The 25,586-nt window shown below is 45.0% G+C and overlaps 4 protein-coding genes across 34 annotated transcripts; 3 read left to right on the top strand and 1 right to left on the bottom strand.

Annotated features, from left to right (window-relative positions):
• Window positions 1–80: 80 nt before the first annotated feature.
• ngrn (neugrin, neurite outgrowth associated) lies at window positions 81–1,710 on the bottom strand. Its single transcript, XM_040193674.2, has 3 exons — window positions 1,064–1,710; window positions 873–983; window positions 81–778 (listed from the first exon to the last, which is right to left on the bottom strand). Exons 1-3 carry the CDS (start codon window positions 1,267–1,269, stop codon window positions 184–186), a joined length of 912 nt encoding a protein of 303 aa, XP_040049608.2. The 5' UTR covers window positions 1,270–1,710; the 3' UTR covers window positions 81–183.
• nfyal (nuclear transcription factor Y, alpha, like) lies at window positions 1,445–7,453 on the top strand. Of its 31 annotated transcripts, none has more exons than XM_078092926.1 (10): window positions 1,626–1,767; window positions 2,509–2,620; window positions 2,806–2,889; window positions 3,795–3,941; window positions 4,168–4,299; window positions 4,391–4,493; window positions 4,599–4,750; window positions 5,742–5,915; window positions 6,172–6,282; window positions 6,513–7,453. In XM_078092926.1, exons 2-10 carry the CDS (start codon window positions 2,540–2,542, stop codon window positions 6,573–6,575), a joined length of 1,047 nt encoding a protein of 348 aa, XP_077949052.1. In that variant the 5' UTR covers window positions 1,626–1,767; window positions 2,509–2,539; the 3' UTR covers window positions 6,576–7,453. The 31 variants fall into 31 exon arrangements, with proteins under 31 accessions (XP_077949076.1, XP_077949069.1, XP_077949058.1 ...); XM_078092908.1 differs by having other exon boundaries at window positions 6,510–7,453; XM_078092899.1 differs by having other exon boundaries at window positions 6,169–6,282.
• A 334-nt stretch (window positions 7,454–7,787) lies between these two features.
• On the top strand, window positions 7,788–19,479 carry ahcyl1 (adenosylhomocysteinase-like 1). Its single transcript, XM_040193659.2, has 16 exons — window positions 7,788–8,600; window positions 14,764–14,878; window positions 15,199–15,342; window positions 16,022–16,122; window positions 16,231–16,333; window positions 16,688–16,782; window positions 16,907–17,013; window positions 17,418–17,534; window positions 17,646–17,709; window positions 17,848–17,936; window positions 18,084–18,154; window positions 18,284–18,378; window positions 18,726–18,824; window positions 18,910–18,978; window positions 19,107–19,185; window positions 19,355–19,479. The coding sequence occupies exons 1-16, from the start codon at window positions 8,409–8,411 to the stop codon at window positions 19,477–19,479; spliced, it is 1,665 nt and encodes a 554-aa protein (XP_040049593.2). The 5' UTR covers window positions 7,788–8,408.
• A 1,514-nt stretch (window positions 19,480–20,993) lies between these two features.
• Window positions 20,994–23,734, top strand: hspa1b (heat shock protein family A (Hsp70) member 1B). The gene is made up of 2 exons (XM_040193657.2): window positions 20,994–21,133; window positions 21,659–23,734. Exon 2 carries the CDS (start codon window positions 21,672–21,674, stop codon window positions 23,589–23,591), a length of 1,920 nt encoding a protein of 639 aa, XP_040049591.2. The 5' UTR covers window positions 20,994–21,133; window positions 21,659–21,671; the 3' UTR covers window positions 23,592–23,734.
• The last annotated feature ends 1,852 nt before the right edge of the window (window positions 23,735–25,586 follow it).

Raw genomic sequence — 25,586 nt, 5'->3', positions numbered from 1 at the left:
GTTGTTTACAAAGGGGATCTATCAAACATTCTGGTTCTTAAATAGTCTTAAAAGAAGAACTCTTTGTATTGTTGAAGAAATGCATTAAATATGTTTTTATTTTGCATGTTCAGTCATTTCTTTAGAAAGTCACACCGCAGATAAATGAGACTTGAACATCACATCGCTCTAAGTGTGATGTTCTCAGATTCTATACAAAAAGTTGCCCTCTGCATCAAAGACTTCATTGCCAACTTGCACCACAGAGCAAGGCTTTTGCTTTTCCATTTCCATGAACTCTTCAAGTTCCTGGTCTGTCAGCAGCTGTCCATCCCAGCTGTGCTCGTCCTCTTTGACGTCCTTTGAAGGCCTTGCGTCAGAAGCACGGCCGTGGTCTTCTTCTGATCTCGGCCCGGGCGCGTCTTTACTACCAGCGCTGAGCCGGGGGGTCAGGAGCGTAGCAGGCGCGGGAATATTTGCCAGGGATCCTTGACCTTCCCCCCGGAGCATCCTGGTCCGGTCAGCCACAGGCACCACGGCACGTTCTCTACCTCCTGCTGAGAGTGCAGCTGATGCAAGGTGCCCAGGCGGCCTCAGCCTACTCTGCCCGGTCCCGCCACCTGAAGGCAGCGCTCGCTGGCCGAGACCAGACATCACTTTAGCGTCCTGCTTTATTTTCCGATCCGCAGCAGGGACGTGCTTGCTCCGGAGGACTCTGAGGATGACATCAGTGGTGACCGAGTGGCCCTCAGCCAGACGCTCCACTGTCCACTCCTCTGGTTGCTCCTGCTTTAGATACCTGCAAACCAAGCACAGTTGATAAACTTAGTTTACGCAATAACGTGTAAGGCAGAACCACTTGTGTCTTGTGTGACCAAACCATGGCACCTCACCTGATCTGCTCAATGGCATCCCAGCTCAGCTTCCTCTGTGGAGCTCCGGGTGGCGTCATCTGCCTTCTCAGTATGTGATACTTCAAGGTCCTCTGCCCCTTCCTCTCCTCCCTGAAAAACACGGAGGAGGTGGTTTGAGACCGCGGCGCGCACACACCGACGTTGTCGCTCGAAATCCCGGTGACTCTTACTCGGCCAGGGCCTGCAGCTTGTCTTCTACCTCCTCCAGTCCGAAGTCCCCAGCGGACATCTCGTCGGCGTCTCGCGGAGCTCCGTGCGCGCGGCTCGGCCCCGTCCTCGACCCGCCGGCTCCTCTGCTGCTCGCCGGTCGCCGGCAGTGAACAGAAAGTGCGGGCAGCGCAGCGAGCCTGGAGAGGACCCGCACAGCTCGCGCCATGACGCTCGCGCCGCGTGCCTCCTTTTTCTGGGCCGGTAGCGCGAGCTAGTTGGTGCCGAAGCGGACGAGCCTTCACCGAAAACCAGACAGCCGTTAAGCCCCGCTGACGCACTTCCCCAAACAGCTCGCAACGCGAGGACGGGGAGGTGCTGCCCACTGCCGGAGCGGAGGTGCGCACTTATTAGCTGAACTGAAAGAAGAGAAGACGGATCTCAATAGTATCCATTACACGGTTCCCAGGGCCACTTTGGTTCCGAGCGATGTGATGTGAAAATTTAAAATATAACGTTAACCCGACGGGAGCTGTCAAAACGGAAAGTTACGAAAACTGCAGCACCTGCCGGCGGGCCCGAGCTGCGCGTGTCACGCAGCCGCGCGCCTCCTCCCCCCCAGAAGGCCTCGTTTTCATTTGCGCCATTTTGTCCGCTCACTTTGTTGATTGGGCTTTAGCGGACTGTACTGGAGCCAATCAGAGGGGAACCGGACAGCGGAGAGACGGTAAGGGAGACCCGATTGAAGGCGTTGGTAGTTGACAGCACGGATTGGTTTGCCGCGAACCAACCAAATTACTAACCCAGACAACTTAAATGCGAAACAGAAAAGAGAAACGAGCAGGGCTGTAAATAACTTTGTTGTTCTCAACGTTGGCCGCTGGAAACGTGACCTCTGGTGGGTTGACAAGGCTCGGCTAACGTTAGCTAACACAGAGAGTCTCAAACAAAGGCGTCGGGGAGAACGCCGCTGTCCTCCCCCCAGTGAACGTCGCCTCGCATTTAACCGTTCGGCCAACGTCGTAGACGTGAACCGGGCGAGCTAAAGACGGCCGTTCGGTATTTTATCGTTCCCCGTCTCCCCAACGTTACCACGCTGTGTGCGGAGCTAACTGGCGCTAGCCTTTGTTAGCTTCAGCGGTAATATCCCGAGAGCAAAACACCCAGTTTAAAGACACCCGGCAGCGTTGAACCCCCCCGTGAGGTTTTTACAATACCGCTAAATGTCCGGAATTACATTTGGTTTATTAACGGTACTAGTTAGTTACGTGATACGTTGAAATAACAAAAGGCCGTAGTTGAATATCGTCAAAGCCAAACAAGAAATGAGTTGGCTCTAACGTCAGAGATCTTCTGGCAATCCCTTCTTTTTCTCTTTCTGAATGATCCAGAATGTTGTACATTTCAAATGCATTGCTAAAGAACCCTGCATCCAATGCCAGCTAACACTGTATCTGGTTTTCTTTAGTTTCTAGAGAGGGCGGTGAGAATAACAAGCTATGGAGCAGTACACCACTGCCACCACTACCACGGGGGAGCAGATCGTTGTGCAGACATCCAATGGACAGATCCAACAGCAGGTGAATACAGGATTTACACTCATTCGTTTTGGTTGCATGAGAAAAGTGTGTCCTAAGATCAACAATTTAACACTCTGCTTTAAGCCCAGAGTCAACAGGTACCCGCAATTAAAGCATTCCAGTGGATTCCAGCCCCAATCTTTTAATTACTTGTCTGCGACTGTATTATCCTGCATTGCCTTTAGACACAGGGCACAGTGACCGCTGTGCAGCTGCAAACAGAGGCGCCAGTGGTGACGGCCTCAGGCCAGCAGGTGCAGACACTCCAGGTAGTGGTGTCACCGCCGCCGCCCTGCGTCAGAGTCATGACAGCGTTTACGGCCCAGGAGATTGCATGCTACACAACCGTGGCTGTTTTTCATGACCCTTCTATGTGCTGTTTGGTCCATCTCCACTTCCACGGCATGTCTTATTGCCTGAACTGCATGTTCCTCAGCACAGCGCGGTTGCGCGTTACCCTCGGGTTCCCGCCCGTGCTCTCATGAGGGTTGTTTGTCTGAGTTGTGTTTGTCTCTTGCAAGCTAAGCAAGTTAGACCTCCTTCGTAATGGGAACGACATTTGTGTGAAACCTGAGTCCTATGGATGTGTTTTGCAGTTTGCTGAAGAATCAGTACCGAACTGCAAGGATCCATTTTCATTATTGGCTGTCACCTCTCATCATCTAGCTATGTTTTTCTATTTTTCTATTTACAAGATGGCAGTGGATTGCTTTCCCCTGGCATTTTCCCTATGGTACAACGGCTGCCACCGGCTTCCAGTTGTCCATTGTCTCACCAAAAACTGAAAAACCAAAAACTGCTCAGTTTGTGCTTTTCACGTTGTATAGTGAATGCAAAATGAATTTGATGGCAATGTCTTTTACTTTTTAAGCAAATCAAGTGGAAGCTTCAGTTAACTTTCTTGTTGAGTAACCTGTGTTCATAAATAAAAGGCTTTTTAAATACAGAGTTTTTTATGTTGCAATTATAGTGAATCTTAACACAGTTTGGATTTACTATGTTTGTGTCCCAAAAATGAAATTACAGCAAATCATCATATTTCATCCATGATGTGGTATACTGGACGTTCCTGATTTTGCATAATTTGCTTGTGGTCACCACGTAACACATCGGCGACGTTGAGGTAACAAGTGACTGCAGTGGTGCTCTAACAGCGTTCTGTATTTCTCTGTAGGTCCAGGGACAGCCTCTGATGGTCCAGGTGAGCGGCGGGCAGCTCATCACGTCATCAGGGCAACCTATAATGGTGCAGGCCATGTCGGGGGGGCAGGGTCAAACCATAATGCAGGTCCCTGTATCTGGAGCCCAGGGATTACAGCAGGTGAGCGATGAGGCTGAGCCACTCAATTAAGTTTTGAAGATAAAATCATCCAAGTTCTCCAGAACCCCTTCCAAAAGCGGCATAACATTTACGTTCCTTGGATAACTTTCACGTTGGGGAGCTTGCATGTTATTTGTGGAGATGTGTGAGGTGACTGCAGCTAAATTTAAAAAGGACACTGATGGGATGTTCCTAAATCCATGTTTGGTGCTTTTTCCATGTGTAGATCCAGCTGGTGCAGCCAGGTCAGATCCAGCTGCAGGGCGGACAGACTCTCCAGCTCCAGGGCCAGCAGGGTCAGCCCCAGCAGATCATCATCCAGCAGCCCCAGACGGCCATCACAGCTGGCCAGAACCAGGTCTTAAACTCTGACCAGTTGAGGAACAAATCCATTTAATCAAATGATTATTAACATGAGTGTCTTGTCCTCTTACGTGGGGGTTCCACAGGGACAGCAGATCAGTGTGCAGGGCCAACAGGTGGCGCAGACGGCTGATGGACAAACCATTGTGTACCAGCCTGTCAATGCAGACGGCACCGTCCTGCAGCAGGGTAAACTCACATTTTCCTTTTTCCTTCAGCTTTGTAGACTTGATAAAGAGGAGAACTGCTGAGTTGTCTTTTTGCATCACAGCTGTCATAATAATTTGTTTGCAGGAATGATCACAATTCCAGCTTCCAGCTTGGCAGGGGCCCAGATTGTACAGGCAGGGGGTGCCAACACCAACACTACGAACAGCGGCCAAGGCACTGTGACCGTTACCCTGCCCGTCTCTGGTAACATGGTCAATGCAGGTGGAATGGTCATGGTAAGGCCCCGTGCAGTGCAATTATCCAGTGTCGCATTACCCTTTTTTGTCTTGACTTAGAAAACCAAATAGTTTGTTAATAGTTGATTAAGAATTTTTGTCCCAATCACAATGGCCTTTGTGAGGCTGTAGAAATGGGATGTAGTAATACATCATATTGTTTTATTATGATCATATAGTGCTGATTAATTGCTTATTTGGTGATATATCATGGTTTTTTTTCTTCAAATTGTATACATTTCAAGAAAAAGCTGTTGCAATAACATTAATGTTTTTGTTAGTTGAATTCCGAGAATAGCGGCATGGTGGTGTGGTGGTTAGCACTGTCGGTCCCGGGTTAGACTCTGCCCAGTGGCCTTTCTGTGTGGAGTCTGCATGTCCTCCCCGTGTCTGCGTGGGTTCCCTCCGGGTTCTCCGGCTTCCTCCCACAGTCCAAAGACACGGACTGGGAATCAGGTTAATTGCCCGTAGGTGTGAAGAGTGTGAATGGCCATTTGTCTCTGGGTCAGCCCTGCCATTGGCTGGCGAGCAGTCCAGGGCGAACCCAGTCTCTCGCCCGAAGTTAGCTGGGATAGACTCCAGTGTGCAGGATAAGCAGTTTGACGATGGACGGATGGAATTCAAAGAATAGTGTTTATTTTACATCTGTCCTCCCGCATAGGTATTTTCACTCTTCTTAGAACTGCATGGGCGTTTACAGACTGAGGTCGATTGACATCTCCCTCAGCTCTACTGAACTTGTTGGGGCAGCACCTCATGCACCTTTTAGGATTCTTGCTAGTTCAGGGTATTTGGTGGCCGCATGCAATTCCCATAATAACTCAGCTCTGTCAGCCTGTTAATAATTCTAGTCTATTCAGCCAGAATGACCGGTGACATCGATAGTTGCACAGTAACTACTTGTTTATGTAAGCATTCTCGTCTATTAGTGTGCTCGCAATGCCCGAGCCTTCAAACACTTAGTCCATGTTTGTGTGTCTCCTTCCAACAGATGGTGCCTGGAGGTAGTGCAGTTCCCACAATGCAGCGTATCCCCCTGCCAGGTGCTGAGATGCTCGAGGAGGAGCCTCTGTATGTTAATGCCAAACAGTACCACCGCATCTTGAAGCGAAGACAGGCTCGTGCCAAGCTGGAGGCTGAGGGCAAAATCCCCAAGGAACGGAGGGTAAGACACATTGGTTAGGGTCCCACATGAAGGGACATTGAAGCATCTTCTTCCTCACTACCAGCTACATGCAACTGCACAAGTTTCCTTCTGTAGATCCACTTGTGCCCTGATAGTGTCTGTATATTGGTCTTCAGCCATTAATCTCAAAGGACCAAATTGCAAAAAATATGTTACACTTTTCAACTAGTACTAGTAGAGGGGCCACAAAGTTGAAAATACTTACGCCCCTGTATATCCGTTTATTCCTTAGCAGAAATACCTACACGAGTCTCGCCACCGTCACGCCATGCAGCGCAAGCGAGGAGATGGAGGACGTTTCTTTTCACCTAAAGACAAGGAGGAAATGGCTTTGGCCCTGGCACAGGTAAGACTTTTGCGCAGAAGAACATTGCCTACATCAGCACTCAATAAAATACTAAGTCAAGCTGATATAGTAAATATGTTCATACATTTTCAACACTTATTTGGTGTGTGTGTGTGTGTGTGTGTGTGTGTGTGTGCGTGTGTTGTTATGTGTCATTTCGGTGTCTTTGTTTGAATAGGAAATATCTAATTTTGTAATGAAACTAATCCATTATGGTGACCTCGCAGCAGCAGCAGGAGGCGGCCCAGGCGACAGCAGATGAAAACGTGGCTCAGATGATCCGAGTTTCATAACCCTTTCGCCACGATCTCTTCTGTCTGTGAACTCTGCCCTGCCTGAGACTCTTCATCCCATCCAACCTGATCTGCTGCAACCCCAGGCTCCCTCTTTTACCCCTTTCTGCCACGCCGGTAAACACCAAATCACAGAACCACCACCGATTGTTTCTTCTTTCGTCTCTCCAACCCGACACTTGTCTTCCAGCGAGCTGATCATGTGGCTGCTGAGCCTGTTTATGGTTCTGGTCTTCTTCACTGAAATGGAAGATGCTTCCACCCTCAGCTTATCTGGTTGACGTTAACGACAATTTTCACTAGGATTTGTCTAGTCAATAATGGATGCATGAAGTTGTAGGTAGCCAGGCCATCTGATGTCACCTGGTGTGTAAAAAGATGGGATTTTGTCTCCAGTGAATGCTTTACATATTTCTTGTTTTCAGAGGACACTTGTTAAGGTATCTTTTATGTGATGGCCTTTATTTTTACTTTTTGGGAGGGTCGTGGTTTCAACCCATGTACTGTGGAGCATGGACTCAATATCAAAAGTCCAACCTGTGTCCACTGAGCAAAAACTGAAATGTGATACTAATGTGAAGATATTGTACAGACATTATTCTCTTCCCCAGTGTACCTACTGATTTTCCCAATTTTGTGAATGCATTTTATACAATTTTGTGCAAAGTGTTTCCAGGAAAACAACAACTTGTGTGTTTAATCACATTACACGTTCTATCCATGTAGTTACTATCGGTCAGTCTGCCTAAGTGTTTTGTATTTTCATTGTAGATAGATTTTTTTTATCTATAAAATGCACCATTGTTTTTTTTATTATAATGGTAAAAAGGTTGGACATTATAGAAACCATGTCAATTAAATTTTATTAAGTGACCCAATGCTTGTTTTTGGTTTCTTTACTCCTCACATTGGTTACTTTAGTCATCTTTCATTAAAGCAATGCCTAGAGTTTTATCCATTTCCATTACTTTATTGGAACTGTAGTTTCCAGTACTTTATATAATGTTGTGTAGTTCAATAAAGTGTAGCATATTTTCTAATTGTATAATTTAACGTTCTTATATTTACATTTTTGGATGGATGTATTTTCGTTATGGAAATAAAATTGCATGATGTTACTGCTCGTAGTTCGCAGGGTCAATCAACCTCCCGAGCCGGCTCCGCCAATCAGACGCCGCAGATGACCGACGTTGCTGCCCCAGTCGCCCAATCACAGCGAAGGGGGCGGGGAATGCACTCGGCTGTCTGCAATGCCAAAAAGGGCCGTTGCAGCTCTGCTTGCAATGAAACAACATAGCAGCGACACTTGCGTCGACTCACGGATACGCGACCCGGCAGTGAGCAGTGAACGAAACCAAAAACCAGCGCTCTTCTCCATTTGAGACGCCGGCACCAGCCGCCGCTTCTCCGCGTTCCTCCGCACCGGCGCTGAACGGATGGACGCCGCCCACACGCGCTAACGTTACTCGTTCAGGTACAGCCTCCACCAACCGCCCCCCTCCCTCTCTCCCCCGCCCCCCCCCCCCCCGTTGGAGATGATGCTGTCTGCGGATGACAGCAGACCAGAGGACCGAAACAAGTGCCTGTGCAGCTCTCTGGAAAGCAGTGAAGATAGAACACGGGTTAATATCTCCTTGAAGTATCTCCTTCTTGTTGCTCCGCGGTCCAGTGAAAGAGCTTCAGCCGCAGTTCCGTCATTTTAAGCCACGAAGCTTAACGAAGACACAGAGCGAGAGAGAGGGGGGAAAAGACAGCGGGTAAAGCTAACGCTAATGGTGGTCTGACCTGAACTCAAGTCTCCTACAGCAACGGGCTCCACGTCTCCTGGACGCAATGACCGACTCGGATGTGGACAGCAAGGCGGAGGTGAAACAAGCCACGAAATACGTCAAAGAGACAGAAAACGTCGCGGAGAAATACTCCGCGATGACCGTCAGCAAGAACAGCAGCGACGTGAACATGAACGTCGGGGAAATGCCCTCCGCCGCCTTCACCGCGGTCCCCACTCTGAAATCAGTCAAAAAGGTAAGAGGCGCGTGGAGGGGGGACGGCGCGTCCCGGTGCGGCGGCATCGCACTGCGGCGAAGGAGCTGGCGCGCACCGGGCCGGTACACGCACCGCGCGGGGGTTCGTCACGCATTCACAGAAAGGTTCATGTTGCCCCGTGCGACGATGGAGCGTATGAACATACATACATATATTATTATTATTATTATTATTATTATTATTATTATTATCCACATTGCCACTGTAGAACAATTGCGGTTATAACGTTATCACTGTAGGTTACTGTTTGAGAAGAGCTTTCATCAAGATTGGGTTATTGTAAAAAGAAAAAAAACCTGCCATCGTGCATCCTTCCTGTTTATAATGTCTGCACATCGTGTCAACACGGTGCAGGCAGGAAACAAGTAAAAGCCAAGTTGAGCGCTTAAACCTCTGATTTAAGGCCCGCAAAGGGAAGCAACACACGGGCGATACCTGCGCTTCGATACGGGGCTCCTCACCAGAAACAATCTCCATCGCCTCTATTTGGCCACCGCAGACCTTTTTATTTTGGATTTAGTTGAACTTTTAGGGGTCAGGGACATTTTAATTTGTTAAAAGCAATAATCCCCATTTTTTTTGGTAAATCCGTCCGATGGGCAACTACCTTTTATTGCCATTAGTATTATGAACAGCGTGGTGGGAATGTCGGAGCAGCACGAGGCCCGGAGAGAAAACGCCTCGCGTGTCTCGTCCGTCTCACAGCGGCACGGAGCAATCGTGAGGATTACGGACCCCCCCCCCCTCGAGATGTGTGTTCACCTCGGATCCCCCACGGGGGGTTAACAAGGAATTACCAAGGGACGTCTCAATTGAGGAGAATTTTTCTGTCTCTCAAGGTGACCTTTAACTTGTGACACCTGCCCATGACACAAGTGATGTAATGTGAAGCTGTGCCAATATTATGGCCTTTGCATAAAAAAAAAGAGACAAAACATATATTTTAATTCATTTGCACCATTTTTGTACGACCATATATATTGACATTTATTTTAATTCCATTTAGGCTGTACAACATGTAGGCCTGTTTCTCTGCTAACTATACCACTATCTTGATACCAGCCTCACAATTTGAGTATAACTTGCGTTCTGCGTGACATTATATAATTGCACAGTGCTGGCGACGGACACAATTGCTATTCTCGGACCAAATGCTTGACTTGATGTAAATTTGAAATCCCACATGCGGGATCTGTCGCTACACCTCTTGATGCCGCGCGTTTCATGATTCCTTCGTCTCATTACGCACATTGGGGTGTTCGGGATGTCTCTTATACTTCTGTATTTTTTCCTAACGTGCATGAGAATAGTGATCCTCTGTTAAGTGCATTGACAATTGGTATTAGGATGAAGATGATGAGTCATTGCCTTATTGAGCTGCAATATTTGTTGTAGAATTATTTGCCAATAAATCAGTCGCACGCGTTGCACAGTTATGGAATGTGGTAACGGTAAATCTCAGTTGTCACAATGACATTGACCCAGCAAAAGACAAATGCAGTGGCCGAGGAAGTCAACCAATCACAAGCCAACCCCAACAAACAACGTGTGTGTGCGGTACGCTTTAGTGATGATCCTGTTCAAATAAGAAAAACCCTTAAAAATCCTGTTAGATCTGAGTGAATCTCTCAAACACTTCAATAAATACTATAAATGTGAGCTTTACTTAATAGACTTAGTGGGGTCAAAATGTATAATGTAACATTAATGGTTACAAGTATGTATTTGTTAAAAATACCTTTTCTCTTGTCTGGCTGCATTTGTGATTTAATGGCTTCAAAGTTTTTAGTTGCCCGATGTCCAAGACGGGGACAAAATAATCAGCGTAATAAAAATATCTACATTCCCAGCAGCGGGGCTCACAGACTTCAGAATATTAGCTCAGACCCCCCGTGTGATGAGGCAATAACGCGTGGACCGCAAGTCGCCTCGGGGAGCCAGATTGAAAACATATTGGATGGTAGGAATGTGGAGTCCGCTCATGAAAACAAGCAGTTTGTTATGAATAAACGTGAGAGCCCGGCGTCAAACGGAGCCACCTGTTTGCAAAGAAACAATAAATAGATAAAACAAACACTCTAAATGATTGGGAAAAAAACAACATAAAAGCTCATGAATATATTCAGAAAAAAGAATCGCTGGGTGTGGGAGGAAGTTTGGAGGCCGTGTCACATAATCTACGGAGAGGGGCCACGAACAGAAAGTCATTGCTACAAACTGGTGCGTGTGTGTGTGTGTGTTTGTGTGGGTGAGTCAAAGAGCAACTCTACTCTCACTCTCTCAACCCATCCAGCAGTTACGCAATACGCCCCCCTCCTCCCCCCCCTCCCCCTCAGGGAACAGGACTTACTCACTGAGAAATTGTTCATGCATCATCAGCATCTTTTTCTGATCCCTGTGGGCTGTTTAACATGGATAAAAAATAAAGGATTGCACCGTATTCTTGCTCATTATGTCAGAGTTTTGTGATGATTTTCTTTTCCACCTATATTATGTAAAAATAAAACTAACAACGGTCTCTTTCTAGTGTTAGTACTGTGTGATAAATATTAGCACTGAAGGAAAAGTCTCCATAAGAAACATATCCGTGTTTTTACTTTTCCTCTTGCTATTTAAAAAGGATTCATCTAGTCCAACTAGTGTTTTTAATTAGCAGCCTGTCTCTTTTTTAACTTACAATTCTGGGAATAACCAGACTTTGGTATTTTAGGTCATAGTGTCACATTTCCTAAGGGTTTGTTTGTGAGGCTTGGTTTCAAGTTGTCAAGTTAAACCTATTTATTAAAGATTTAGCTGTATTAAGTACTAAGTATAGGTTAACGTTTCTGCTAAAGGTCACGTAGTTCTGAAGGAAGGATTAGCATTGTGTGTTTCTTTCACAACACTGTAATCCGCCGTGCATGCGCTGATCTTAACAGAACAACTTTGCAGAACAAATGAAGATCTGCATCTGAGCTCAGTTAAATCTATGAAAAACCTTTCACGCCCTTTGACCTTGACTTGCTGTCAGTATACAAAGATCTACGTCGATTAGACTGCATGGCTTCTCTGGTAGATGGTGCTGTAGAGCACTAGTGGTGTCTGGCTAAGTAGTTAATGTCACCTTATGCCAGGCCCATATTGAACGCTTTATACCGCCGGCTGACAGTCACACCCTGGCTTAAGTCTCTGACCTGGCTGCTATCTGGCAGAGATGGGTATTTTTAGCCGTAGGATGGGACTGGATGGACCGCTTATTGATGCAGCTGAAGCCTAATGGAAACCGGGTTTAATTCCTCTTGTCAATCCCCTTTCATTTAGTACTCCAGATCAGGAGTGCAGCCTGAAGGTAAAAGCCGTAGCAGATGTGTTTTAATTTATTTTTTTTTGGTAAGTGATTTACCAAATTTTTTTTGTGTTGCTGATTCTTGTTGGTGTCATTTGCTCTCACAGCACTGAAAAGCATTAATCATAAAACGCGACGTACTGCCTTTAGCAGCTGGTTGTCAAGGGCAGAACCAGAGAGTGAAAGAGAGCGAGAAAGAGAGAGGCTCAGTGGGAATCAACCTCCCCTTTCTCTCTCTCTCTCTCTCTCTCTCTCTCTCTCTCCCCAGGTTGGCCATTAGAAATCACGATAATAGGTGGGAACCTCCCCCCCGGCTCTGCCTGGGAGTGTTCTGGGATAATAGCATCAGGGACACCTAGTCCCATCACACTGAGGACACGCAGGCACAGCAAAGCAGGCTAGAAACCGGGAGAGTGACTGCAGCCATGGCACACAAACATGGGCACGGGAAGGAACGGGTGAGTTGCCTGTAATGCATCACCGGGGGCTCATGCTGCACACTTATTTTAAAAGATATTGCATATCCTCCTACACAGATGTGCAGCATTTACTTTTGTCAAGATTTCTTCTTATTTCTTCAGTCTGTGTAAAATGATAAAAGGATTCTTTACGTTATCCAATGATTCAGATCATCGAGGGTTTCTTGTGTAATTACAACCCAATTGTTTAGCTGAAATGCAGGTGCAGGTAGAATCTTCTCCACAACAGGGCTCTCATAAGTAGCACTTCATTATTCATCAGAGCAACCTCTTGTTTTTCCTGATGCTTTCCTAAGTCTCTGATTTGTATGTCTATGAATAACTGTACGTAATTTAAGAGACAAAAACCAATGCAAAGCCGTGTGTGAAAGAAGCGCATATTGTCAATCGTGAAAACAGAGACATGCAGAGATCTCAGTTCAGACTTCTGGAGTTTTGTTTTACTGACACAGTAGATATTAAAGGTATCATTGTTCTCAGGAAACCGGGGCTATGAGATACAAAACCCCAGTGAAAAAAGCTACTACTATTCCAGCCGTCAGTTTGACAGTAAAACTAGTTTCATTTTGAACAAATGGCATATCGGTCGTAATCAGTTTTGACTTTTAGGTGAAAGGGTTCCCATTTTGGTCTCCTATAAATCAGAAGTAGTGTGGTGTGATGAGCTATTTTCCTAATAGATCACAAATGATGTGGGTGCTGGCCGTGCATCATTAATCCTCCCCGTCCTCTCTGCTAACGTTTAGCGGCTTCCAGGTAACTGCATGCTGGTTGCACAGTTGTGGTCTGACGTTCGTGTGTGTAGTGCAAATCTTACTTAAATATTACTCCACCCATTGTTGTTAGTCTGTTTCCAGATTTATCCTCTGTGTGTTGTGACAACTCCGCTGGCCGACTCGTCAGTTTTAAGTCCAAACACATTCTATGGACATTTCAAACACGAGAACAAGGGAAATCCCAAAATATTGTTTTCCAAGAAACATAATTGAATGGAGTTATCACTGAGGGAAAATGTAAATATACCACAGAAAGTTGACTATACACTTTTAACCTCATTTGTTTTGTCTGGAACTAGAAGGTGGGAGCAACAAGAAGTCCTTTGAATATGCTTCAGGGGCCTTGATGAGCCTCCATCCATTCAGCCACACGTAAACCATCAACGTAAAAACACAAATATTATGACAACAACAAGACATCACTCAATGGCCATGACAAAGGCAAGAATGTGTGAATGTGCAGGTCTCAAGTCCACCCCTCTTCATTGCACGACATTATACGCGATGTGACGTTATGCATTGTGGAGCTTGAACAGCTCGTGCAACAACACCTCATCCGGCTACTGGCAACGGCAAGGTAACATTAGTCCAATGCTTTATTCATGCAACATAATGGAGCAAGAGGAACCGATCAATTAAAGGACCTATAAGAGGTTCACACCCTAACCCAGCTGCAGACTTCCTATTTAAGTAAAATGCTGCCTACGTGTCTATCAGGCCTATTTATCTACAGTGTGATGAAGTGGTGAAGGAGAGAAGAAGCCACAGCCAAACTGTGTGAAAAGTGCATTTAGTTTGTAATTATTGTGAGGATCAGTGTAGGTGTTTAACTATGTAGGTAGTTCTGTGTAACTGTAACTCTTTACAGTCCTAAGAGTTAAAGAGCCGGAGGTTTAGGGCTCCCTACCGCTTCTAATATTGTCATCCGACTGTTGTTGTCTGCTAGTGCAGCAGTTTCAGCAGGTTAAAAGCCAAATTCACAGAATAACTTTCCTTATTGAACGGCTAAATAATAAGACTTTTTCAAATGGCAGCATTCTTCTGTGGTCTGCAGGAGAAACCTCAAAGACCGGACGGCTGAGGCTGTAAGTCTGTTTAAAGCCGAGCTGGCTGTGTGCTGGTCCACTCTGTGCCTCCAGGTCTTTGATCTTCCAGGTCTTTGAAGGGTCCGGTTGACACGATGAACAAATGAAGCCTATGTTTTTGAACAAAGCATAAATCGCAGGGCTGGAGGGAGGCCTCTAAAAATAGCCAACAGCTCCCTTCTTCCTGATCCACCTGTGATTTACTGTAACAGACTCTGGTGACTCACCTTTTTAAAAGCACCTCAATCAGCTAAATTAGTGCAAATATAAACTGAAGACGAACACACAACCTGAAGCACATAACTGAATGTGTCAGATGTGATGATGATTTTCTTTGCTCCTCACTCGTCCTTTTCTCCCTTGATTTTATTCTTGCGTACAGTGAAAATACAAGTGTTGACGCGAAGTCAATAATACTATATCTATAATATCTGCATGTATTAAGGTTGTGCACATTTTTGTCCTGCTTCTCTCCAGATCCAGTTCGCGAACACTGAGGACAAACAGGAGTTCAGCAAGTACCCGACCAAAGCGGGTCGCCGCTCCCTCTCTCGGTCCATCTCGCAGTCCTCCACAGACAGCTACAGCTCAGGTGCAGCACACCTGAAACATTCATTTCTCTTTCCTTTTCTATGACCCGCTGAAATTTTACAGACCGACTGTCTGACTGTTTGCTGCCAATATGGAAGATTATTGCGAATGTTCAGTTACAGCCTGTTGTCTATCTGATTTAACGGACTATTTTTAAGTCGTTATATATTCTTTTGTAATTGCATATGTACCATGCACATTTGAGCACATATACATAAACTTTCTGACTCCAAAAAACCATCTCCAAAGAACAGTATGTAAGTATATATTTCATAAATGATTTTCCATGATAAGTGACCTTTGGTGTTCTCCATTTCATAGCTGCGTCCTACACTGACAGCTCCGATGATGAAACCTCCCCCCGGGACAAAGCCCAGGTCAACACTCAAGGCAGCAGTGACTTCTGTGTGAAGAACATCAAGCAGGCCGAATTTGGCCGCCGCGAAATAGAAATTGCAGAACAAGGTATATTTGTTCTCACGATCGTTCAAGCATTATTCACTTTTTTTTAAACCCCATTTCAGAATTCTTAGCTAAGAATCTCTGTAGTGTTTCTTTTGTAATTAATTTACTCATGTATTATAAATTCATTTTTTTGTGATTTTGTTTGACACAGTCTGATAACAGAATCGCTATATTCAACATTTATACAAAGAGGCTTTTGTTCCACCCGTTATGACTCGCAGGGGCGAATCTCTTAGCTTCTGTTGCTGCCTGGACGTTATTTGATCCTCTCGTCCTGATTTCAATGCCGTCTTTGACCAAAGGCTGAGTCAGTGTCAACATTATTCTTGAAACGTGAGCAGCGCTTTTTTTATTGCCACTTACTTTTCTTCGGTTATTTCTTCCCCATCTCATCTGCTTTTCTTCTCTGCACTCCAAAGCGGCGAGTGCGTCTCTCCGCTTGTTTACGATGCCTGTGAGAAGAGTGTTCTTTTCTCCTAAAGCCACGGTAGCACCAGCAGTTGATGACATTATTGTTTAATCAGTTCATCTCATAGCCGTTTACTTCACAGCCACGTCGTAGAAAGGGCTTTTTATCCGTATTCAAAACAAATTGTTCTTTTTCACTCCCAAAACCAAACCGGACCTTTTTACGTGCTCTCATCTTCCGCTGACCACTGCTCAATCTGTTCCTCCCCAGACATGTCAGCCCTGATCTCCTTGAGGAAGAGAGCCCAGGGGGAGAAGCCACTGGCTGGGGCGAAGATAGTCGGCTGTACCCACATCACTGCTCAGACTGCAGTACGTCCTCTCTTCTGGTCGCTGCGGATCGTTGTGATTGTTCAGCGCTTCTCGCTTCTATCTCTGGTACCGGTTCATGTAGCGGTGCATTTTGTCGTTCCTTCTTAGGTCCTGATTGAGACCCTGGTAGCCCTCGGGGCCCAGTGCCGCTGGACTGCTTGCAACATCTACTCCACTCAGAATGAGGTGGCTGCTGCGGTCGCTGAAACAGGCAAGTCTCTCCTCTCCCGCAGAACATCCGAGACCTGGTTTGCAGCTAAAGAGAGTGAGCTCATCGATGGCACAAACGGCACAGCTCCATCATTCATTATTGTTAAGCATAGTTAAGGTTTGCAGATTATATAGAATAATACATTTTACTCATACTAATAATCTATTAAGCATGGCTGTAGCTAGATATACACATGCACTGTAATGGGTGTCTACAATGGATTGAACAATATTGTTGCATTTACTTTTAATTGCCTGTGTAATATCTTGTGCTATAGTAAATCCTGATCCTGTGAATGTGCGCTCCCTCAGTAATCCCTGTTTGCTAAGTGTGTGTGTGTTTTATCTCCTGTAGGGGTGCCTGTGTTTGCATGGAAGGGGGAGTCAGAGGACGACTTCTGGTGGTGCATCGATCGCTGTGTCAACAGGGAGGGCTGGCAGGCTAATATGGTATCAACTTGGCAATGCCATAATGAACTCAACACTGATCTCACACCTGTTATCTCCCTGGGTTCGACCCTGCAATGATTGATTGATGATGGTTATCATCGTGCCGCTGCTGTTTTTTGTGTAGATCTTGGATGATGGTGGAGACTTAACCCACTGGGTGTACAAGAAGTATCCCAGCGTCTTTAAGAAGGTCCGGGGCATCGTGGAGGAGAGTGTGACCGGAGTCCACAGGTGGGATGCGGCTCACATTTGATGAGTTTGAGGGTTTTAAAGGAAGGCGTGAACTATGTTTGGTTGGACTATAAGTCCTAGAATCCGTGGCAATATCTTTAAGTTATTAGCATTGATCAAACCCCCGGTGCCCTGATGAATGACACATGCTGGTCAGCACAAACGGTACTTAAAGCAGTTCTATAAGTAATAGCAGTATTAATTCCTACTGACACTGTAGACGGAAAGGCACTGGCCTGAATTGGCTTCAGTCTATTTCAGAATACCACAGCTGGACCGCAGCTGTGCGTGTACCACAATCAATGGAATCAATTAGCCGGAAGCCCCGGAGAGCGTGAGGTCACACTCGGCTCAGTTTATGCATTCACGTGTGCCTGAACATGTTTTCTCGTGTGTCCTCTCAGATTGTACCAGTTGTCGAAGGCCGGCAAGCTGTGTGTTCCCGCCATGAACGTGAACGACTCCGTCACCAAGCAGAAATTTGACAACCTCTACTGCTGCCGTGAATCCATCCTGGACGGGTGAGGAGAAATAAATCATCCAGAAAGCTCGCCACCATTTGCAAACTTTTATTTTCTTTGTTTCAGTTGAGCCTGTGAATAAAAGTGTGTGTGTCATCTTGTCTCTGCCAGTTTGAAGAGGACCACAGATATAATGTTTGGAGGCAAACAAGTTGTTGTTTGTGGTTATGGAGAGGTGATTCATTCTTTGATTTCAGATTTTTTTTAAATCTCACTTCTAATGGAACGACTGAATTTTCACTGGTGCAGCAGACCTTTGAACATGAATAGTAGACTTATGTTCACAACTGTTGCCCTGTTCTGTGGTATGTAGGTGGGTAAAGGCTGCTGCACCGCTCTAAAGGCCCTCGGTGCCATTGTGTGCATCACAGAGATCGACCCCATCTGTGCCCTGCAGGCCTGGTGAGTCGCTCACATTACCATTCAGCACTGCTCCGTGTCGGGCTCCACTGTCTCTCTATGGTGCATCCCATCATTTGTTTCATGTTGTGTTCACTGTGTTTGTGCGGATTTGAACTAATGATAATATCCGCATGTGTGTCCACACAGCATGGACGGCTTCCGAGTGGTGAAGCTGAGCGAGGTCATCCGGCAGATGGACGTGGTGATAACCTGCACTGGTACTGTGCCCCATGCAGTGACATCCATTACTTCTGCTCTGAAAATCCTAGTGTTTCAAACAGGAATGAGGCCTCTCACTTGTGCTCGCACAGTGACTCTGTTTACAAATCACATTTTCTTCCTCCTAGGTAACAAGAATGTTGTCACTAGGGAACAGCTTGACCGAATGAAGAACGGCTGCATCGTCTGCAACATGGGACACTCCAATACTGAGATTGACGTGGTAATGTGTCTTTTTATTTAAAGGAGTGTTTTGTAAAGATGAAGACCAACTTCTCTCTACTACACTCTGTTTAATGCGCCTCGCCAAGTGCTTTCGCTCAGGTATTAAGTGCCAAATGAAGATATCCATAATGAGAGACTTCTCAAAATGTTCGGCTGTTTTCATCCTATATTTTAGCCAGGATATTTATTTTCATGAATTTAGCTGCTATTGTTCCGCTCTGCTTTGTTTTGAATTCTTGGACAGATCTTTCCATTACACAAAATGGTCCGACCTTTGTTCTCCTTCGTTTATTCTGATTCTATCCGTCATACGGTTGTAAGAGTGACCTTCTTTTATGTGCCCAGGCGAGTCTGCGTAGCCCCGAGCTGACCTGGGAGAGGGTTCGCTCTCAGGTTGACCACATCATCTGGCCCGATGGAAAGAGGGTCGTTCTGCTTGCAGAGGTAATGTCCCTCTTATCTCTTTTTGTGATGCCTTTTGTATCAACTTCTACAGTGCAGTTCATGTATGTGCTTTGTTATTTCTCAGGGCCGCCTCTTAAACCTGAGCTGCTCCACAGTGCCTACGTTTGTGTTGTCCATCACTGCTACAACTCAGGTTAGTGGTTTGGCACCTCTCTGTGGAGCCCTCACATTTCAGGGCTAGATGAAGAACAGTTTCCCCTCTTTTGCCACATCACCCTGTGTTTCTGTTGCGTTTGAGTTCAACCCCTGTGTGGTCTGTAGGCCCTGGCCGTGATTGAGTTGTTCAATGCTCCAGAGGGCCGTTACAAACAGGATGTGTATCTCCTGCCCAAGAAGATGGGTAAGACCGATGTTTTTGCTTCATAGGTTTTTGAATAAGAACGATCATATTTGCCAGTTGAGCAGCAAAGCCTGTTTCTCTCGACACGATCTAGTTAGCCGAACATGACGCACAATAGAACAATATCTCTCCAGACAGATTAGATTCCAATCCGTCTTCTTTCCTCCAGATGAGTACGTGGCCAGTTTGCACCTACCAAACTTTGATGCCCACCTGACGGAGCTCTCTGACGAGCAGGCGAAGTACATGGGTCTCAACAAAAACGGCCCCTTCAAACCTAATTATTACAGGTAGATTTCAGCACACGCTGTGTATCTTTCACTGCCGGTTGTCTTGCATCACATACATTTTTGGAATAACACTGTGCATTTTGTTTACAGGTATTAATGGCGGTTTCTGGCGACGTGATCCTCGGCACACATTTGTCCTGGAATAAACAGAGATATCTATTTTATTTTGTAAATTGCTACAAAAAATGGAGAAATTATTTTAAGTATGCTGAATGTACCTTATGATTAGCACTACGGTTATAGTGTTAAATATGAAGACTAAGTTGTTTAGGAATCGTATGCAATCTATAGCCGACTAACATGTTACCTGTCCTATCACGTGTTTAAAGGAAAAGTCTGCTTGCATGCTTTCATGTGTTTGTGCATATTTAGTTGCTAATGCTTTTGTTGCTAGATTACACAGTTGTTGATTGGTTTGCTTACTCAATTTATGCACAGTGCCAAATGATGGCTGCAAAAATGGAACTGATACAAAGTATGTTTCGTCTGTCGATAACATTAACAATTTTATTCGTACATTCCACGATCTTATGTGCGTTAAATACTCTCATTGAATGGTATCTGCATACATTCCGTAAAAGGTATCATCAAGTCACACTTTTTTATTATAAAACTTGTTATAAAAGCTAAAATGTGTGAGTCTTGGTGTTGGCATTTAACACTAAAATGGCTTAAACACCCAAAGCTTAAACCAAAGTGATGTTTTATTTTCTAAAATTTGAAGATGTTCTTTTGTGTTGAAGATAAGAAGCTATCATTTTCTTCAATTAATACAGAGTTTCCATTTGATCACTGACCTCCCAGCAGAGAAATGTTTCTCTGGCATGAGCGAGGTCGGTTATAAAGTGTTTTGACTGGATAATACCTTTGAGCCCATTGTATGAATGTGCCTTTTTATTCATTTACAACACGTAATAAATATCAGCACTGACCTTAATTAAATAAACATTCCTCTTATGTAAAACCACATCTATTAGGGGTGTGCTTAATGTCTTCCTTCCACTGCTTCTGGTATTTAAAATGTGTGAGCTGTGTTGAGAAAAATATTAGAATTATTTTTGCCATATGATTTTTGCTGTCTTAATTTGACTCACAAGGGTCACCTAACGTAAAGTTTTATGTCATCAAAATGTGTAAAGTGTATACAATTTATGTAAAAGAATGCATTAAATCAGCAATAAAACTACTTCTAAGAGAGAAAAGTAACTTTAAGCATGTCATAATTATTGAAATTTTTTTATACCAAGAAACCAGAGCAGAAAGGCCTCTTTCGGTCAGTGGATGTTTCCATATTGCTTCTGTTCATGCTGTTACATTCTCTACATTGTGATCCCTCGCCGTCAGCCCTGCTGGCCAGGCCTCAAACTGCTGTCCCTTTCTGGAATATTCACCGTCTCTCTCGCACCAGCCAGCTGCATTAGTCGCTATTATTAACAGTCGAGTCACTCGGCCCGGAGGAGGGTGTGTGTGTGTGTGTGTGTGTGTGTGTGTGTGTGGGGGGGGGGGTTCTGGGGGCTTCTGGAAACCTGCTCACAACTATAAAAGCAAAGGGCTCGAGTCCGTCCAGGCATTAGTTTACAAAGAAGCACAGCGAGGCCAAAAGCTGCAACAGAGAGATCTTTCAACGTCTTTGAGCAACAGAGAGACCGTTGTTGAAAGTAAGTAGCAATAGATTTTCCCATTTGGGTTCAGCTAATTTTAATAGAAGCATTAGTGCATACTTACTGTTCTCAGACTTCTGTGATGGTATTTTCAGGTGTTATTTACCTCCTCCTTGTAAAAAACAACTCTAAAAATCACCATTGTTAATGCATTTCTGCTTTGCAGTATGGCTTTATGGATGGTGGTATGAAGTAAATAATCACGTGAAAGAGTTGATTTTTATACTTAAACAAATTATAATTACTTATTACTAAATGTGGGATTATAGGGATTGTAATTATTATATATTTAATCAGATGGAAAAGGGTAATACAACCATTTAATTCTTGTTCTGTATAAATTTACTATATAAATATAACTTAGTAAAGCAATTTTAGATTATATGTTCTAAATTAACAATAAAAATATACCATTTGTCTCTGTTAGACCACTGACATCAATGATCCCTTCATTTTGAGTTATATTTGGTTGAATAAGTAGCAAAACAAAACTACAATGTAATGTTTTCTCATTTTTCTAAGGCAAACAAGCAAAATGTCTTCAGCCAAGGGAGTATCGATTGGCATCGATCTGGGCACCACCTATTCTTGTGTTGGTGTTTTCCAGCATGGCAAAGTGGAGATCATCGCCAACGACCAGGGAAACAGGACCACTCCCAGCTACGTGGCCTTCACAGACACAGAGAGGCTCATTGGAGATGCTGCCAAGAACCAAGTCGCCATGAATCCCACCAACACCATCTTTGATGCCAAGCGGCTCATCGGGAGAAAGTTTAACGACGCCGTCGTCCAGTCCGACATGAAACTCTGGCCTTTCAAGGTGATCAGCGATAATGGAAAACCCAAAGTCCAGGTGGACTATAAAGGGGAGACCAAGGCCTTCTACCCGGAGGAAATCTCCTCCATGGTCCTTGTTAAAATGAAGGAGATTGCTGAGGCCTACCTGGGACAGGGTGTGTCGAATGCAGTCATCACAGTTCCGGCTTATTTCAATGACTCCCAGAGGCAAGCCACCAAAGATGCCGGGGTAATCTCGGGTCTGAATGTTCTGAGGATCATCAACGAGCCCACGGCGGCAGCCATCGCCTACGGCCTGGACAAGGGTAAAAGAGGAGAGCGCAATGTGCTCATCTTCGATCTCGGTGGAGGCACCTTCGACGTGTCCATCCTGACCATTGAGGATGGCATCTTTGAGGTGAAAGCCACCGCAGGAGACACGCACCTTGGCGGGGAGGACTTTGACAACCGGATGGTCAACCACTTTGTGGAGGAGTTCAAAAGAAAACATAAGAAGGACATCAGCGGCAATAAGAGAGCAGTGAGGAGACTGCGTACTGCTTGTGAGAGAGCAAAGAGGACCCTATCCTCCAGCACCCAGGCCAGCATTGAGATCGACTCTCTGTTCGAGGGCATCGACTTCTACACCTCCATCACCAGGGCACGGTTTGAGGAGCTCAACTCAGAGCTCTTCAGGGGAACACTGGAGCCAGTGGAGAAGGCCCTGCAAGATGCCACGCTGGATAAATCAAAGATCCATGAAATTGTCCTAGTTGGCGGCTCAACAAGAATTCCCAAAATCCAGAAGCTCCTACAAGACTTTTTTAATGGCCGAGAACTGAACAAGAGCATCAACCCGGATGAAGCTGTGGCGTACGGCGCAGCGGTCCAGGCCGCCATCCTCATGGGGGACACCTCAGAGAACGTCCAAGATCTGCTGCTGCTGGATGTGGCTCCACTGTCTCTGGGCATTGAGACGGCCGGCGGGGTTATGACGCCGCTAATCAAACGAAACACCACCATCCCATCCAAGCAGACCCAGATCTTCTCCACATATTCAGACAATCAGCCAGGTGTGCTGATTCAGGTGTATGAGGGCGAGAGGGCCATGACCAAGGACAACAACCTCTTGGGCAAGTTTGATCTCACTGGTATCCCTCCCGCTCCCAGAGGGGTACCACAAGTAGAGGTCACATTCGACGTGGATGCCAACGGCATTCTAAATGTGTCCGCCGTCGACAAGAGCACCGGCAAAGAAAACAAAATCACCATCACAAATGATAAGGGGCGCCTCAGCAAAGAGGAGATTGAGCGGATGGTACAGGACTCTGAAAAGTACAAGGCGGAGGACGACGTGCAGAGGGAGAAGATCGCGGCAAAGAACTCACTTGAGTCCTACGCCTATCACATGAAGAGCAGTGTCGAGGATGAGAACCTGAAAGGAAAGATTAGCGAGGAGGACAAAAAGAAGGTCGTTGACAAGTGCAACCAGACAATCTCATGGCTGGAGAACAACCAGCTGGCAGAGAAGGACGAGTATGAGCATCAACTGAGCGAACTGGAGAAGGTGTGCAAGCCGGTTGTGACCACGTTGTACCAGGGAGCAGCACCGTCGGGAAGCTGCGGCAGCCAGGCGGGGGGAAGCTCCAGGGGCCCCACTATTGAGGAAGTGGACTAAAGCTACGGATATCAACATTTGGTTTACAGAAATACTTTTAACTGTTGTTCGGTCGCAAAAAAATGTGTTGTTCCCCCTAAATTTGACTAACTTGTCAAAATAATATATAATATAATAAAATAAAATAAAAATACTTAATGATATACTGTATCTGTCCTTAATTGTTTTGTTGCGTCACAGCTTGGTGCTCAGTGTGTATCTGTGGCTGTGTTTGCAACCCTAGATCAGTGTGTGTGTTCAGTAGCTGTGGGTATGTTTGCATCTCTGTATCAGCGTGAGTCTATTTATAGCTGCCTGTGTAAATGTTTGCTCTGTGTATCAGTGTGTGTGTGTGTAGCTGTGGGTATGTTATAAACTGTATCTGTGGATATGTCTGCAATTGTGGATAACCGCTCTGTAGGTACGCTTAAAACTCTGTGGATCAGTGTGTATCTGTGGTGTTGTTTGCAGCTCTGGATGTGTGTGTGGAAATCTGTAGATACGTTTAACCTGCAGTTTGTGTGTAGCTTTGAGTATGTTTGCAGCTCTGGATCAGTGTTTAGCTGTGGATATGTTTGCATTTGTGGATAATTGTTTATCTGTATGTGCGTTTTAAACTCTGGTTAATGGATTACTCGTATGAATACATGTGAAACGCTTGCATATCCTCATGTAAGAGCATACATACATATAACTGAAAAACGTATGCGTACACATTTGAAACATTTATACAAATACATGTTTAACCCTTGCGTATGAATCTAAACTTTTTATATCTTTGTAATCATATGGAAGAGATTCAGTTATCCATGTCTAAGTGTTCAACAATATATAAACAACCTTTTCATGTGCATGCATAAATGTTTCACTTGCATGCATGTAAGCATTTCATATGTGTATGTATATGACACAGCAGTATCAGCAGTATGTTTCTCATATGTACGTGTTTCAGTATGTATAATGTTTTATAATTGTATGTTCTGTGTACATGTATGTATAAGGTTTTATACTTACACGTGCATAGGTCTACATAGAGTATGTATGTACAGTTGTGGTCAAAAGTTTACATACACTTGTAAAGAACATAATGCCATAGCTCGCTTGAGTTTCCCGTCATTTCTACAAGTCCGATTTTTCTCTGATAGAGTGACTGGAAGGAACATCAAGTTTGGTTCTTTCATGACTTTATTATGGGTTAACAGGGTTAAAAGTGATCAAATCTTCTGGGTCAAAAATAAACATACAGCAACATGAATTAGTCATTTTGGTGACTTAGAAAGTTGTGTCAATGAAATGAGCTTCACAGCATGGCCTTCCAGAAGAACATTCCAGAACCGAATCTACAAACAATACAGAGTTGGGGAGGCTTTTACTTCTGCTACCAAGTGTGTGGTCTTCGTCTTCTTAGGATAAGATCTCTGGCATAACAGGTTAAAGTTCAAATGTCATCCTTGTTTGAAAACCACACTGAAGAATGTGGTGCATGTTATGTTACGTTGCCACGAATGACAAATGAGCCTTTCCACCTGGGTGTGATGTTTCCATCACTGGCAAACACATCTGATAAAAACCTCTGACTATCTCAGTCTGATGTCATTGTTCCACCAGCAAGATGTTGGTGGGTTTTTGTCAATTACGAAATATTTTAAATGCTCAAAATATGACCCAAAATAAAAGCCCTTGAGACCAAATAAAGTTGAAACTAGATAGAAGCTCTCAGGTGAGACCAGATATTGGACACATCTTCCACTATTTGTAATCCACTAATAATTGCCCTAATTCCTGACCGGCCCGACCGGTTCGGTCGGCACTGGTGTAGTTCGCCAAAGGGACCACTAGGTGGCCGTGTGGGCTCGTGTCACCATCATCATCAGCTTCCTCAACACACCTGACGGCTGCTGGATCACACTCTGTAGGTGCTCAATATAAAAATAAACATATTTATATTAACTTGAGCTACTCTGAATAGCGGCGAAATCACAACCGTGTCTTGTCAAATAGTAGCTGGAGGTTTTG

This window comes from Gasterosteus aculeatus, chromosome 2 (genome assembly GCF_964276395.1).
Source record: "Gasterosteus aculeatus chromosome 2, fGasAcu3.hap1.1, whole genome shotgun sequence".
In the NCBI taxonomy this organism is placed as follows: Eukaryota; Metazoa; Chordata; class Actinopteri; order Perciformes; family Gasterosteidae; genus Gasterosteus; species Gasterosteus aculeatus.
This window is presented reverse-complemented; position numbering and strand designations above follow the sequence as displayed.

Excerpts from the sequence above, each read along its gene's own strand:
- ngrn (XM_040193674.2), bottom strand. The coding sequence starts at position 1,269 with ATGGCGCGAGCTGTGCGGGTCCTCTCCAGGCTCGCTGCGCTGCCCGCA. Across the intron at positions 984-1,063 it reads AAGCTGCAGGCCCTGGCCGA|GGAGGAGAGGAAGGGGCAGA; the intron begins GTAAGAGTCACC and ends CGTGTTTTTCAG. Across the intron at positions 779-872 it reads GATGCCATTGAGCAGATCAG|GTATCTAAAGCAGGAGCAAC; the intron begins GTGAGGTGCCAT and ends CTTGGTTTGCAG.
- hspa1b (XM_040193657.2), top strand. The coding sequence starts at position 21,672 with ATGTCTTCAGCCAAGGGAGTATCGATTGGCATCGATCTGGGCACCACC.
- nfyal (XM_078092823.1), top strand. The coding sequence starts at position 2,540 with ATGGAGCAGTACACCACTGCCACCACTACCACGGGGGAGCAGATCGTT. Across the intron at positions 4,751-5,741 it reads ATGCAGGTGGAATGGTCATG|ATGGTGCCTGGAGGTAGTGC; the intron begins GTAAGGCCCCGT and ends TCCTTCCAACAG. Across the intron at positions 6,283-6,460 it reads TGGCTTTGGCCCTGGCACAG|GAAATATCTAATTTTGTAAT; the intron begins GTAAGACTTTTG and ends TTGTTTGAATAG.
- ahcyl1 (XM_040193659.2), top strand. The coding sequence starts at position 8,409 with ATGACCGACTCGGATGTGGACAGCAAGGCGGAGGTGAAACAAGCCACG. Across the intron at positions 17,710-17,847 it reads TTGTTTGTGGTTATGGAGAG|GTGGGTAAAGGCTGCTGCAC; the intron begins GTGATTCATTCT and ends TGTGGTATGTAG. Across the intron at positions 19,186-19,354 it reads TCTCCTGCCCAAGAAGATGG|ATGAGTACGTGGCCAGTTTG; the intron begins GTAAGACCGATG and ends TCTTTCCTCCAG.